Below are 16,089 nucleotides of genomic sequence, written 5' to 3'. Positions count from 1 at the left end.
AGCCTTGCTTTCCTTATAAGCCCTATTATGTTTAGCATTTGATACTGCAAAACACAAGGTTTTACAGGAACTCCTATCACATTATATCAGGAACATTTATTTTTTATACAAATTTATTAATGTGCACAGGAATCTTATCAAAACGTAAGATTTCCAGGAACAGTTATATTTTTAAAGGTTGTTATTCTTATAAGAAATGTACGTTGCTTCATTACTTAGTGAGATTAAGATTTTTTGAGAAAAGTATTTTACCCTTCTTTTGTTTATATTTCATGATTTGGCACTAACTACTGAACATTTAAGTTAATAAACTAAATCAGTTCTATTTTCTAATACAGATACTATCAGCATAGTATTAATAAAGGCATGGTTGTATACTTATAAAGGTTTTTTTTGTTTTGTTTTGTTTTGTTTGAGTCAAAGTCTCGCTCTGTTGTCCACCCTGGAGGGCAGTGTGGCGCAATCTAGGCTCACTGCAACCTCCACCTCCCAGGTTCAAGCGATTCTCCTGCCTCAGCCTCCCAAGTAGCTGGGACTACAGGCATGTGCCACTGCACCCAGCTAATTTTTTGTATTTTTAGTAGAGACGTAGAGACAGGGTTTCACCATATTGGCCAGGCTGGTCTTGAACTCTTGACCTCAGGTGATCTGCCTGCCTCAGCCTCCCAAAGTGCTGGGATTACAGGCGTGAGCCACCATGCCTGGCCAAGTATTTTTAATAATACTAACAAATTCTTAAATTTGACTTTCTCATACCAGGATCTGAAGTTTTCACTTGAGAGTCAGAAGCAAAGGAATCTTCAGCTAAATCTACTTTTGGAACAACAGAAACAACTACTAAACGAATCCCAGCAAAAAATAGAATCACAGAGAATGCTATATGATGCCCAGTTGTCAGAAGAACACGGTCGAAACTTAGAGCTTCAAGTACTTCTTGAATCTGAGAAAGTTCGAATTCGGGAAATGAGTAGTACCCTAGATAGGGAGCGGGAATTGCACGCACAGCTGCAGAGCAATGATGGTACTGGGCAGTCTCGGCCGTCCTTGCCATCAGAGGACCTACTGAAAGAGCTGCAAAAACAGCTAGAGGAAAAACACAGTCGCATAGTAGAACTGTTAAATGAGACTGAAAAATATAAACTGGATTCTTTGCAAACACGACAGCAAATGGAAAAAGATAGGCAGGTTCATAGGAAAACACTGCAGACAGAACAAGAGGCCAACACTGAGGGACAGAAAAAAATGCATGAGCTCCAGTCCAAAGTGGAAGATCTTCAGCGCCAGCTGGAAGAGAAAAGACAACAAGTTTATAAGTTAGACCTTGAAGGACAGAGACTACAAGGAATCATGCAGGAATTCCAGAAGCAAGAACTAGAACGAGAAGAAAAACGAGAAAGTAGAAGAATTCTGTATCAGAACCTTAATGAGGTAAACTGACAGTTTCTTTTTAGATATTTTTAAGGAAAGTACTGCAGCCCTTTGATCATTAAATTTTGATATTGGATTAAATTACTTAAATAACTGTATGTAAATCACCTAAAAATGAAATATATAGACATTTATTGGATATAAACAATAATTGTGTTCCCTTAAGGTAGACTGTGATATGCTCTTCACTTATAATTATCGTTTTCTTATTCTGTCCTAAATTGCCAGCCAGCCACGTGGAGCTTAACCAGTGATCGAACTAGAAATTGGGTTCTTCAACAGAAAATAGAAGGAGAAACAAAGGAATCAAACTACGCTAAATTGATTGAAATGAATGGAGGAGGAACCGGCTGTAATCATGAATTAGAAATGATCAGACAAAAGCTTCAATGTGTAGCTTCAAAACTACAGGTTCTAGCCCAGAAAGCCTCTAAGAGGTTAGACTTTTCTGCCTAATCTTTGGGAAAGCAGCATTCTTAGGCTGGGTAGACCCCATGCCTCTTTGACAGCTAGCCAAGGGTGGGGAATTGAAAGTTTAAAGGTAATGCATGTTTGCATTAGGAGGTGCTATTCTTTAACAGAACTCAAATGTCTGAAAATAACTATCTAACACTTTGACCCAGGGAAGAGAGCACAGCATATAAGGGAGAAGTGATAGGTGAAGTAGAATGTTGCCTGCTCTGTAATGTTTGTGGTAGTAAACACCCCCAATTGAGAAGGTATGTTTTGACTTTTTGTCTTTTTCTTGAAGACTACAGTTTGAAATAGCAGATGATGAAGATTTCATTTGGGTTCAGGAAAATATTGATGAAATTATTTTACAACTACAGAAATTAACTGGCCAGCAAGGTGAAGAGGTAATACTTTTAAAAAGTTATTTCTGAAGCATTGAGAGCAAAGATTTAATAGAAACTGAATCATTTGAAACTTGCAGCATATTGTTTATACTCTTTATAGAGTTTTATTTGTATCTTTTCATTTATTTTAAATATGAGTAATAATGCTTGCTTTCCCCCAAGAGAAGATAATGAAGGCTTGTGGGGGAAGTTAGCTTTCATTATTGTTACTGAATAATTATGTTGACCTTTTACCGTATGGAGACAGGCTTCCTGAAACAGTGATCTGGCTTCTATCCTCTCTACTCCATGAAACACCCTGAGATGCCTACCAGTGTCTAAACAATTGACTAATCTGGTGAATCTTTTCAGTCTTTTTCTTGACTTCTTTGTAGCATTTGATACTTTTGATCTCTTTGATTTTCTTAAGACCTTCTCTTTCCTTGCCTGTCATGTCAGTATTCTAACATTTCTTCTGCTTCTTTCATCAGTTACCTTTATGGTTCCTCTTCCTACCCTCTTCCTTCTTTTCTGTAACCTATAACTATGAAAGCTCACACAGTCCAACACCCTGAGCTCTCACTAGACTTATTTATTAAACAAATACTTATATTGAACACTTACTCTGTGCCAGATAAGTGCCAGATAGGTTCTGGAGATACAGTGAACAAATCTGACTAAAACCTCACCCTTATGGAGCTTATCTTTAGTGGACTGTGGTTCTAGTCTAGACCTCTGTCCTGTGTTCCAGGCTTATATGTTTTCTTTTTTGTTTTGTTTTTTGAGATGGAGTCTTGCTCTGTCACCCAGGCTGGAGCACAGTGGCGCAATCTCAACTCACTGCAACCTCCGCCTCCTGGGTTCACACCATTCTCCTGCCTCAGCCTCCGAATAGTTGGGACTATAGGCACTCGCCACTACGCCCGGCTAATTTTTTGTATTCTTTATTAGAGACGGGGTTTCACTGTGTTAGCCAGGATGGTCTCGATCTCCTGACCTCATAATCCACCCGCCTCGGCCTCCTAAAGTGCTGGGATTACAGGCGTGAGCCACCGCGCCCAGCCCAGGCTTATATTTACAGTTAGTTACTAGACATTTTTCCTTGGGGAAATGTACCCCATAGCAACCCTATAGGAACCTCACAGGCACATTCCAAACTGAACACCATCTTCCCTTTCTCCTTCCTGCTCCAGACCCTCATTTCTAGTCATGATACCGCCCAGTTTAGAAAGCTGGAAGTCACCATAGACCACTTTCCTTCACCCTTATCTGCACGTCTAGATAGTCACTAAGTCCTGTCCCTCTTATCTTCTAAATACCTCTCCCACACACCCTTTACTTTCTGTTCCTTAGGCATTGCCTCCATTCAGGCTTTCAGCATTTCTTACCTAGCTGCTGAAACAACTTGCTGATAGGTCTACCTGACACGAAGATTGTATCTTCCCTAATTTCCCCTGCTTTGTACATTACTACCAAAGGAATTTTTCCAACACATAAATTTTGTGTCGTATTTTTGCATCAAGCCTTTCATGACTCTCCATTGCCTACATTTAGGTCTGTTATTCATAAAGTAAAGCAATCTTGACTTAACAGGCAACCTACAACACCCCGAAAGGAATACACACTCGCTCAAACCTCTGTGCCTTTTGCTTAGTGTGCCCTTATCTTTTCTGCCTGGTAAATATCTACCTATTACCGAAGACTCAACTCAAGCACCAGTTCATGAACTTTGTTGCTCTCGGTGCCTATTCACACTTTATATGCATTATTCATATCCATTTGTGCTTAAGTGACCTTACACCATTTTATTTTTCCAGCCCAGCTTGGTGTCCCCAAGTACTTCTTGTGGCTCCTTGACTGAAAGACTACTGAGACAAAATGCTGAGCTGACAGGGCATATCAGTCAACTGACTGAAGAGAAGAATGACTTAAGGAACATGGTTATGAAGCTGGAAGAGCAGATCAGGTGGTATCGACAGACAGGAGCTGGTAGAGATAATGTATGTCCATTTTTAGCATCTCCATATATGAGAATTAGTACATGCTTATCATTTCTGCTATCTAGTTCAAGTTTTAATCCTGTTAATGTAAAACTATCACATACCTGATTCTTAGTAGGATCTGTAGAAAATTTTATAGGGATGACAATACTACTACTACTATTACTACTAAGTTACTAATAATTACTGTTATTTATTGGAAACCATCTCTGTACTTGACTCTGGGTTGTATACATAAAGAATGTCTAATCCACATCTACCTTATACCTGAGAAAACTGAACTGAAGTTGTAGTCAAACCAAGATACATGTATCTCCAAAGCCAGATACTTTGCTACCTAGGCACCAACAACAGATACACAAAATGTTCAAATGTGAATCCTGACTGTTCTCTTCGGTTACTTACCAGTTATTGTGTTCATGACTCAAATAGAAGGTGCTGTTAAATTATGTCTTTCAGTCTGATAAATTACGCTGAGAATTTACTTAAAATTTTTCCATTTAAAAACACGTATAAAATTAATTGCTAGTTTCCATAATCACCCAATATAAAGATAGAAAAGACCTGTAAGACAACTGTATGGTTAAATACATGATAACACATTTACGTGCCTTTTATAGAAATCCACTTATTATGTACATACTGGCTTTTTTCCCACTTCTCCAATACACTATTTCAGGCACAGGCTCAAAATTTGGACCCAAATGGTCTGTTAGGTCTCTTGAAGTTTTTAGTTCAAAGCTCTGCTAATATGTTAAACCTTCCCTGTGGCCAGGCTTTCTCAAGGACTTTTAGTTGTAAAACTAATGTATTTAGCAAAGGACCATGTACTTAGAGTTAGTGTATATGCATACTGTCAGTTGAGATTGGCTTTGAACTTTGGATGGGGTTAGAAAGTTGAGACTGCATCATCATTGAGCTATCTTTAATATGTTTAGCTCAGACTTTTCTTCAGAGACTTGTTCTTAAAAATCATGTAAGTAGTCTGTGGTCTTTGCAGTCTTCCAGGTTTTCATTGAATGGTGGTGCCAACATTGAAGCCATCATTGCCTCTGAAAAAGAGGTATGGAACAGAGAAAAATTGACTCTCCAGAAATCTTTGAAAAGGGCAGAGGCTGAAGTATACAAACTGAAAGCTGAACTAAGAAATGACTCTTTACTTCAAACTCTGAGCCCTGATTCTGAACATGTCACTTTAAAGGTAGGAGACATCTCTCATCTAAACATCAGAGTTTGTTTTATGTTTTTGCCTTCTTTCATCTCTCACTGACCTTAAATAAATAGACTAAAGAAATTTAGGGCCGGGCACGGTGGCTCACGCCTGTAATCCCAGAACTTTGGGAGGCCAAGATGCGTGGATCACGAGGTCAGGAGATTAAAACTATCCTGGCTAACATGGTGAAACCCCGTCTCTACTAAAAATACAAAAACAAAAAAAAAATTAGCCGGGTGTGGTGGTGGGCGCCTGTAGTCCCAGTTACTCAGGAGGCTGAGGCAGGAGAATGACATGAACCTGGGAGGCAGAACTTGCAGTGAGCCAAGATTGCGCCACTGCACTCCAGCCTGGGTGACAGAGCGAGACTCCATCTCGAAAAAAAAAACATAGATGGTATTCAGGTTTTGTCTCTAGGTCTCTTTATTCAGTCTTTGTCATGAATGCAGGTCACAGAGGTTTGTGGAAAGGCATGCCCAGGACTGGGACCAGATTAACCTCTATTAATGGTCACAGTAGCAGCATCCTGGGCTCGTGGTTCCACTTTCCCTGGTTTCATCCCTAATAGACCAAAAGAATGTTATATGTAAGAGCATCATACTCTGTAAAATGGTAAGCCCTCTGAAAGCCTCTCTAGTGACTAATAATGAATGTTGTTAAAACTACCTTAATCAGTCAACATAAAATTCAAAACATAAAAACTTTTGGAACATTTATTCCGGTTTATGACTCTGAAGGGATAGAAAACATTAACATTTAAAAAGTTAGATTAGGCCAGGCACGGTGGCTCACACCTGTAATCCCAGCACTTTGGAAGGCCGAGGTGGGTGGATTACTGAGGTCAGGAGTTTGAGATCAGCCTGGCCAACAGGGTGAAATCCCATCTCTACTAGAATACAAAAACTAGCCAGGCATGGTGGTGGGTGCCTGTAATCCCACCTACTTAGGAGGCTGAGGTAGGAGAATTGCTGGAACCCAGGAGACAGAGGTTGCAGTGAGCCGAGATCACACCACCGCACTCCAGCCTGGGTGAGAGAGTGAGACTCCATCTCATAAATAAACAAATAAATAAATAAATAAATAAATAGATTAGTGACCCTAATGAAAATAGCTCTGTACAATTAAAAAAAAAAAGATGAAATTGGGATGACAAAAATATTTGCAATTAATATTATTGAGGGCTAAATCCTAAAAGAAGTCTAACTATTAGTGTTCAGACTCCATTGACTAAAAGAGGCAAAAGTGTAAAGCTTAATTTATCTTAAATTTCACCTGATAAAGTAGAAAACAGTGATAGGATACCTGCGATTTTATCACTACTACCATTGCTGCTACTACTACTACTTGTTAAAATCTAGGTTATTTTCCCCTGGAGAGTAGGTTGAATGTTTTCTTAATGTCTTTATGTTCTTCTCTTCCTTAAATATAGAGAATTTATGGCAAATACTTGAGGGCAGAAAGTTTTCGAAAGGCTCTCATTTACCAGAAGAAATATCTGCTGCTGTTACTGGGTGGGTTCCAGGAATGTGAAGATGCCACTTTGGCCCTGCTTGCCCGGATGGGGGGGCAGCCGGCTTTCACGGATCTAGAGGTGATCACCAATCGCCCAAAGGGCTTCACCAGGTTTCGGTCGGCCGTCAGAGTATCCATTGCAATTTCCAGGTAAAGAACTTGAAGGAAAATGCATTTTACTAATAGACTCTCTAAAAGGATTAGTTCTTTTTAATTCTCCCTCTATTCTTTTCTGGTTATGCTCTATATTTGTATAGTAGGCGGTATGTGCCATCACTGAAGCATGTCTGCTTTGTTTTTCTAGGTTTTCATTCAGCAGGAATACTGGCAGGGTATGTGTAGACTATGAAAAGGGCCTTCCTAGGTCCAGGCAGCTGGTGACTCAGAGCTGGCCTATCCAGTCAGGGTTGCCTTTTAGAAAACAATCTGGACCGGGCGCAGTGCCTCATGCCTGTAATCCCAGCACTTTGGAAAGCCAAGGCGGGCAAATCACAAGGTCAGAAGATTGAGACCAGCCTGGCCAACGTGGTGAAACCCTGTCTCTACTAAAAAACCAAAAAATTAGCTGGGCGTAGTGGCAGGTGCCTGTAGTCCCAGCTACTCAGAGTGAGACTCTGTCAAAAAAAAAGAAAAAGAAAAAAAAAGGCCTGGTGTGGTGGCTCACATCTGTAATTCCAGCACTTTGGGAGGCCAAGGCAGGCGGATCACAAGGTCAGGAGATCGAGACCATTGTGGCTATGCTGAAACCACCCCTTTACTAAAAATACAAAAAAATTAGCCAGGCATGGTGGCGTGCGCCTGTAGTCCCAGCTACTTGGGAGGCTGAGGCAGGACAATGGCATGAACCCAGGAGGCGGAGCTTGCAGTGAGCCGAGATCGCACCACTGCACTCCAACCTGGGCAACAGAAGGAGACTCCATCTCAAAAAAAAAAAAAAAAAATCTGAATAAGCCCATGAACAAGCTCACACATGTAAATAAAAGATTATAACATTTAAAAATGTGCTTGACAAATTACTTCTTAGGCTGGCATACATTCATTTTCTTCATTGCTAAGATAACCCAGTTTTGGTGCCCAGATATGGAAGGTCCTTTCCTAACTGCATTCAAGTCGGAGGTTAGCCTTTAGGGCATTGGATTTTTGCTAGTGCTTTTGTTGTTCTTTCTCTAGTAATCCCAAGCAAAGAACTCTGGTATTCATTCTGTCTGTGATTGACATGCAGCCAAGACTCAAACTACTTTGAGGACCTGGCCCACTACAGTCTTCTGACCTGGTTGTATGAATACAAATACCAAGGCTTCTCCATGCATCCCCCTCCCTTTTAGGAGGCAGACAGATCTTAAAGGAATTTTGCTTTTTAAAGTTCTTTCTGTCAGGTCACATCTGATGCTTCTGTAAGGAGTTTTACCCTTTTTTTCTTATTTATTTTTCTCTAAAAATATGGTACAATTTTTTAATTGGAAGCTGTCTGAGATCACCTGGTCCAGAATCTCATTTCACACTTGAGGAAACTGAGGCAGGGAGCGGTTACAAAGCCAGTAGTGATAGAGCTGGGACAACCAGCTCAGTCTCCCAAGTCTCATTCATGCTGGCTCTGGAAACAGGAACACAAGTTTTATCTTAGTGTGGGCCTCAGAGCCTCCTTGCTTCTGATATTCCATATTGTAGTCTCCTGGTTTCATTCACTCTTTCTCACCTTTCATTTCCTTCATCACCTTGTATAGAGTAAACCAGGGTAAGTGCTGGTAGATGCATTGATGAAAAAATAGATAATTCCTGCCTAAATACCTAAAGGCAGCTCACTTTCTAGTGGGGAAGACTAATATGCACAGAACTTAGAATATAATAAATAAATGGGAGGTCACAGGAGTTAGCTAGTAATTTTGATTAGAGGGATCTAGAGAGGCTTCATGAAAGCAATGTAGAAGTTGTTACTGACAAACTTCACTCTGCCCCGCTTTTTCTTATCCAAGATTATGTTTATCATATTTTGACCCTCCTAAGACGGAGCCTTGGAACTGATTCAAAATAAATCAAAACCGGTGCTCCAAAAGCTCCTTGGGCCATAATGGGGCAGGTGGTAACTTGCTGCACCTGGTTCATGAAGCTAACACTCCCATTCCTTTTGAAACCAACATTTTTTGTCCCTAATCAAAGGGACAAGAGCCTCACCCACCTTGCAGCATTCCCAGCACATTCTTATTGCCAATTTAAGGGTCTTTTTGTTCTCTTATTTCATCTGCCCTTTATTCTCTATTCTCTTTTCATTACTTCTCACCCTTTTTTTGCCTACTTTTCCCATCCACTTTTGCCTTCCATCTCCTTGTACCCCATTTATCCCTCAAGCCAGAATCTGATGCTGTCAATATAAGAGACCTCTAATGCCTCTCGGGAAGGGGATAAGGGGATCTTGAATCCCTATTCCTTTGTTCCAGTTGATTTTGTCACAGTGGGCATTGACATAGTTTAATTGGGCAATCGTGAAATTTGACATATGTTCTATGTTCGTATTTAAATGTGTGATGTGATTTTTGTAGGAAGTATACATACTGTTTACATTATAGATGTGCTGTGAAATTTTATCTTGGAATCTTTTTTAGAATGAAATTTCTGGTTCGACGGTGGCATCGAGTCACAGGTTCTGGTTCCATCAATATTAGCAGAGATGGCTTTGGACTGAATCAAGGTGAAGTCAAAATAGCATATTTTCTTATGTTTATGACTCTCTAAATCAGAGGTCCCCCACCCCCAGGCTATGGACCCATACTTGTCTGTGGCCTGTTAGGAACCAGGCCGCACAGCAGCAGATGAGTGGCGGGCATTATTGCCCAAGCTCCACCTCCTGGCAGATCAGCCATGGCATTAGATTCTCATAGGAGCACAAACCTTATTGTGAACTGCACATGTGAGGAATCTAGGTTGCCTGCTCCTTATGAGAATCTAACTAATGCCCGATGATCTGGGGTGGAACAGTTTCATCCAGAAACCATTCTGACCCCTCTGGGTCCATGGAAAAATTGTCTTCCATGAAATGCGTCCCTGGTGCCAAAAAGGTTAGGGACTGCTGCTCTGAATTACTGCATGTGTAATACTTACCAAATAATGAATTCTGGAAACAATGTTTTCCAAAGACAAAGCCCTTATAACTGCCAAAACTAGGTAACTTCACTGTTTTAAAGAGGGTAATAATAGCTGATTTTCATGGAACTTAGTCTGCACCAGGCCATGCTCTCTTCATGTATTCTCCCAATCCTGTGATAGAAGTACAGTTGTTACTATTCTCATTTTTAGATGAAAAACCGAGGCATGGAAAACACATGTCATTTGCCCCAGAATGGCCAGTAGGGAAGTGATGGAATCAGGACCACACACTGGCAGTCTGGCTCCAGAGCCCACACTCTTCATACCTGCATTTAAGGCACTGGTTCAAGACAGGATTGCTGTTAGTCATATGGAAGAATTATGAAGTTTTCATAATTTAACAATATTGACAGGTTTCTGAGTTTACCAAGAGGTTGTATAATAATGGTAACAGCTAAAATTCCTTCTCTCTATACCTAGAAGTGGAAACAAACTAGGGCTTGAACATTTCTGGCAATAAAGATGAGGTCCAAATCTGGGGAGCACACAGAGGTACAGAGGACACAGCATCCCTGTGCTGTGTATTCATAGTAAACCACCTTTACATACTCTACCAGGAGCTGAGCATCCGAGAGAGGGGAAATAGATTGGTACCCTACACAAAGTATTTTGAAATATCATTACACTGAAACAGCTGAAATTTGTACCATAATGAGTTGTGTTTTATTAAAAGTTAGCAAATCTTGATTTTAAGTCAATAGAGTGGAATGTTTACATTAGTTGAATATTTTTTATCCACATCATTTCCCACAAACCACACATACTCAGACACCCCTCACCTCTCATCTACTTAGAGCTAAGGTCTTTAAAAAAGAAAGTATGCCAATTAAATAATTTTATTTGAGACATAATTCCAGGTATCAGAAATACTCATATTCAGAAGTAAACAAAATAACATTTGAAAGCCAAATTTTTGTTTGCACTGTTTCTCCTTTAGCAATAATAATAGGAAATGACTATAAATAGGAGATGGTATAATATAGTGCAATAGTCTTTTGAGCAGTTATCTATTTTGTAGAAATTTTTTAAGGGCTTGGGATTTTATTTTTCTTTACAAGGAATATTTTGGGTTACTGTAGGTGCAGAAAAGACTGACTCATTTTATCATTCTTCTGGTGGGCTGGAGCTATATGGAGAACCAAGACACACAACGTATCGCTCAAGATCAGATCTGGACTATATTAGGTCCCCTTTACCATTTCAGAATAGGTAAGAATTTGATAAAACCTGCCTGGAATTGTTAAATGTATTCATATTTAACAGAGTAAAATGGACATTTTTGGAGCTTTGACTTCTGACCAGGCGCGGTGGCTCACACCTATAATCCCAGCACTTTGGGAGGCTGAGGTGGGCGGATCATGAGGTCAGGAGTTCAAGACCAGCTGGTTCGAGACCAGCCTGGCCAACATGGTGAAACCCTGTCTCTACTTAAAATACAAAAAAATTAGCGTGGTGGTGGGTGCCTGTTATCCCAGGTGCTGGGGAGGCTGAGGCAGGAGAATCGCTTGAACTCAGGAGGCAAAGGTTGCAGTGAGCCGAGATTGCGCCACTGCACTCTAGCCTGGGCAACAAAGCAAGACTTGGTTTCCAAAAAAAAAAAAAATGCACCTAATGTAAGGCTCAATGTAAAAATGTAAACACCAGTGTTTGAATTTGTAACTGATTTCCAAGGGTATAGCAAACAAAGCTGACCAAGTGTTATTTGGTATATGCTGTGATTAGATATTGGGAAAAGTATTGACTAAAATTGATAGTCTCTGACCATTATGAAAAGCTTAACAATCTTCATGACAAGATGCATTTATACATACCCAATTTATTGAGACCTCTGCCACAAGCATTGTATTGGACATTCTTATGTTGACTTAGTAGCATCTTTGAATTTATTGAAGAGTCGTCTCTTTCTCATCCCAAACTCCAAACCTGAAGCTTGGGGGATATACATTATGTGTGTACAAGTGACCCACCTTTTTGGGGAAGGGAGTAGAGGCAGGTTGGTAACTTGTATGCATATTTCTGGATAACTTGATTCATGTACATATTTTTAATCCTTTAGGTACCCAGGCACTCCAGCTGATTTCATTCCTGGTTCTTTAGCATGTTCTCAGCTTCAGAATTATGATCCTGACAGAGCCCTAACAGATTATATCACTCGGCTGGAGGCACTGCAAAGACGACTTGGAACTGTACAGTCAGGTGCTCTAAGTTTAACCACATCTTGGCAGCACCACAGTGCTAGACCCACAGTTCCCCTTTCTTTGAAATTCTTTCACACTCATCATTAGGATAATCAAAGCTTCCAGTTTAGCGCATGAGCTATTAAGTTAGCCAAAGCTTAAACTCTTGTAACCAGCAGAGAAACTGACTTTAAATAATTTAAGTGAAAATATGATTTATCACCCCAGATCCCACTCCTCCCAAAAATGATTTCCTACTATCTTCATTCAGCGGACTGATGACACAAAATGCACAATGAGCACCAATGTGCAAGGTACTCTGAGTCTACAGAGCCTTACTAGAGAACGTATTCCTAAGTAGTGCATGGCAGAAAGTGGTAAGGCCATGCCGCAGCACTCCAGCGTGGGCAGCAGAGTGAGACCCTGTCTCAAAGAAAAAAGTGGTAAGGCATGCAAATCGGGTGGAGTTAAGGAGGAAGCACTTGCTTTAAGCACTTAATGTAACCATTTTCCCTGCTACTATATTGTGCTTTTATGTATTATCCGAAAAAATTATCCCATTTTAAAATACTTTGTAAGGATTCTTTTATTTTTCTTTGTTCAAAAACAAAAAGCAATTCATACTTTAAAATAAAGGTGGTATTCCCTGTTCATGGAAGGAAAACCTCTTTTCCCTATCTCACTTCAGTTCACTCCTGATTCAAAGACTTTGAATCATTTAGTAGTTTATCTCTTCCTTCAAGAAAGCATTTGTTTAAACCCAAGCATCTTGTAGTACTAGGAAACTTTTATTATCATAGCTGAGTTTGCTTGTTGGTTTGCCTTGGCTTGTTTTGTTTTGAGCATCCAAATTTCACAAAACCCAGATTTTGAAGACCAAAAGATTTTTCAAAAATGTATGAGGTATAGAACATTCAACTTTGAGAGCACTTTAAAAAAAACTCTATACATTAGTCTCACCTACTTTGCTATAGAGTCAGTCATGGTGATTTTTAAATATATATTCAAAATCTCTTAAAAATCAACTTAAGTATATGGGCTGGGCACGGTGGCTCATGCCTGTAATCCCAGCATTTTGGGAGGCCGAGGTGGGCGGATCACGAGGTCAGGAGTTCAAGACCAGCGAGTTGGAGACTAACCTGGCCAACATGGTGAAACCCCGTCTCTACTAAAAATACAAAAATAGCTGGGCATGGTGGCACGTATGTATAGTCCCAGCTACTCGGGAGGCTGAGGCAGGAGAATCCGCTTGAACCCAGGAGGCGGGGGTTGCAGTGCACCAAGATCACACCACTGCATTCAAGCCTGGGCAACAGAGTAAGACTCCATCTCGGCGGAGGGGGTTGTCGGGGGGGAAGGGAGGACTCAGTTTATCAGTTTAAGTATGAAGACATTTTAAGGAAAAAAGGACTTTTAAAAAAATGGAGAATAATAATTTCCTTTGTGTGAACTCTAGTGGGTCTGATACAGGTAGCAATGTAATTTGAAATCAGTTGAATTTCTGTTTTTCTCTCATAGGTTCAACTACTCAATTTCATGCTGGCATGAGAAGATAATCCTTTGAAACATCATTAGTTGAAGTGATTTTAAACAGATTTCATTTTGTAAATCAATGGTTCTTTTGTGCTTTTGTATTGTGAATATTCAGTGGGACCAATATGAACACAGCTTATGATTGTATACAAATCCCTTGCCAGCACATGAAAACAAACTGGAATTTGTATATATAAGCATTGTGTATGTATTCATGCACAATAATCATTGAATTACCTGTATATTTGTGGAATGCTAATTTAAAACATTAAATTATGAACCTTGTGTATTTATCAAATGGGTGAAAAGATTAAACTTTTACGCATTACAATACTGCTGAATGTGTAGCTCAAGGTGTCCTGCACTTTCCTTATAAGGCTACTGAAGTTACATGTTTTGCCTAATATATTCTACTGGTGATGAAAACAGATAATATCACTTGTAGAGACCTATTTTTGTATAATGGTAGAAGTTTCGAATTTTATGGGGTATTTTGTCAAGTACTGAAATAAAAATGACTTCACCATTTTCACCACACTGTATTTGAACCTTCTTCATTTTTAACTGAGCTATAGTTCTTGGTACATAGCATCTCATTACTTATGTCAAATATGTAGGAGTGAGAGATTCAGAGAAAGTTGTCCTAATCTTAGAGTTAATACTGTTGAAAAGTTTTCCATGTGTCTTTGTATCACCTTTACATCTACATAGTGTTTTTTAAAAGCTATATTGGTATTTCATGATTGATCAATATTTACTGCATTACAGTTAGTGTTACTTGTTTCCAAAGAAGTGTTCTCACAAATCCATGGCCCACTAAAAAGATGAAGAAATCATTAACTCAAAAGATCTTAATCACATTGCAGCAGAATTAAACAGTATCCCTGTTGTCCAAGCCAAATTCAGACTGGGAGGCTGTCACAGAGATAATACAAATCGCAATGTTATTTCTCATCTGGAATCCTGCCCAATAACATGGCAACTCACTAAAAACAGCAAGAGGACTAGTATTTGATGCTTACATCCGGAGGATTTTGTCTTATTATTTGATGTTCCATGATTTATACCAACACAAACAGGCATGGTAGAAAGTTGTACAGTCTTGAACATTTCTAACTTCAGTCATCCCTCAGCATGTGTGGGGGATTCGTTCCAGGATCCCCTGTGGATACTACAGTCCGCGAATGCTTAAGTCTCTCATAAAACAATGTGCTATTTGCAAATAATCTACACATATCCTCCTGTGTACTTCACATCATCTCCAGATTATTTGATACCTAATACAATGTGAACGTTATGTAAATAGTTGCTACTACTGTATTTTTTTTATTGTTGTGGGGTTTTATTTTTAATATTTTAAACCTGCAGTTGGTTGAATCAGTATGCAGAACCCACAAATAAAAGGGGCCAACTATACTTAAATTTTCCACATTAGAAGCTGGGTTCCAATAAGAGGAATTCTAGAAATAGCAAAAATACTCTAGAGCAGTTAGTTGAAGGGGCAGGTTGTGGGTAAAAACCTTTTTCAGCTAAGCATGGCTTGCCATTCAAGGCCATTCTGCTCTAGGAGACAGTGGAGAAAAAAAACATGGACAAATGATCTGATCAAGCTGAGTTTACTGCCATTGTTTGACCACCAAACCTCCTTATGATATTAGGCCTCTGCAGTCACACTTGTTTATGCACCTCAATAATTAGTCTGTGATTGGCGGGGCGCGGTGGCTCAAGCCTGTAATCCCAGCACTTTGGGAGGCCGAGACGGGCGGATCACGAGGTCAGGAGATCGAGACCATCTGGCTAACACAGTGAAACCCCGTCTCTACTAAAACAAAAAATGCAAAAAACTAGCCGGGCGAGGTGGCGGGCGCCTGTAGTCCCAGCTACTTCGGAGGCTGAGGCAGGAGAATGGCGTGAACCCAGGAGGCGGAGCTTGCAGTGAGCTGAGATCAGGCCACTGCACTCCAGCCTGGGCGACAGAGCGAGACTCCGTCTCAACAAAAAAAAAATAATAATAATTAGTCTGTGATTAAAAATGAAATCTGTTAAGTCTAAAACTATTCACTAAACATTAGGCTTATCTCGGGTTCATAACTAGATACTTCAAGAAATCTGTAACATCTGTAATATGAAAATATCTGAGATTTCTATTGACAAAATCATGGATACTGCTAATGCTGCCCAAATTCATAAATGAAATAAATACTACATTGCAGTTAGAAATTAGTGCAAATAAAGATGTAATTTTTCCC

General features: G+C 39.8%; 1 protein-coding gene across 9 annotated transcripts in view; it reads left to right on the top strand.

The window, feature by feature from the left end:
• Window positions 1–14,377, top strand: part of AKAP9 (A-kinase anchoring protein 9) — a 177,085-nt gene extending 162,708 nt beyond the window's left edge. For 7 of the 9 annotated variants that reach the window (XM_023226721.2, XM_023226723.2, XM_023226724.2 and 4 more), the window contains 9 exons: window positions 760–1,428; window positions 1,657–1,865; window positions 2,180–2,285; window positions 4,082–4,264; window positions 5,265–5,465; window positions 6,907–7,139; window positions 9,590–9,675; window positions 11,210–11,339; window positions 12,187–12,747. In XM_023226721.2, the coding sequence (XP_023082489.2) occupies window positions 760–1,428; window positions 1,657–1,865; window positions 2,180–2,285; window positions 4,082–4,264; window positions 5,265–5,465; window positions 6,907–7,139; window positions 9,590–9,675; window positions 11,210–11,339; window positions 12,187–12,415 (2,046 nt within the window). In that variant the 3' untranslated portion in view covers window positions 12,416–12,747. Of the gene's footprint in view, window positions 1–759; window positions 1,429–1,656; window positions 1,866–2,179; window positions 2,286–4,081; window positions 4,265–5,264; window positions 5,466–6,906; window positions 7,140–9,589; window positions 9,676–11,209; window positions 11,340–12,186; window positions 12,748–13,825 lie in introns of those variants that run through there. The other 2 variants (XM_023226720.2, XM_023226722.3) reach the window with 2 other exon arrangements.
• Window positions 14,378–16,089: the final 1,712 nt, after the last annotated feature.

This window comes from Piliocolobus tephrosceles, chromosome 8 (assembly GCF_002776525.5).
Source record: "Piliocolobus tephrosceles isolate RC106 chromosome 8, ASM277652v3, whole genome shotgun sequence".
Lineage (NCBI taxonomy): Eukaryota > Metazoa > Chordata > Mammalia > Primates > Cercopithecidae > Piliocolobus > Piliocolobus tephrosceles.
Note: the sequence above shows the minus strand (reverse complement) of the source record. Positions and strands in the feature narration are given on the sequence as shown.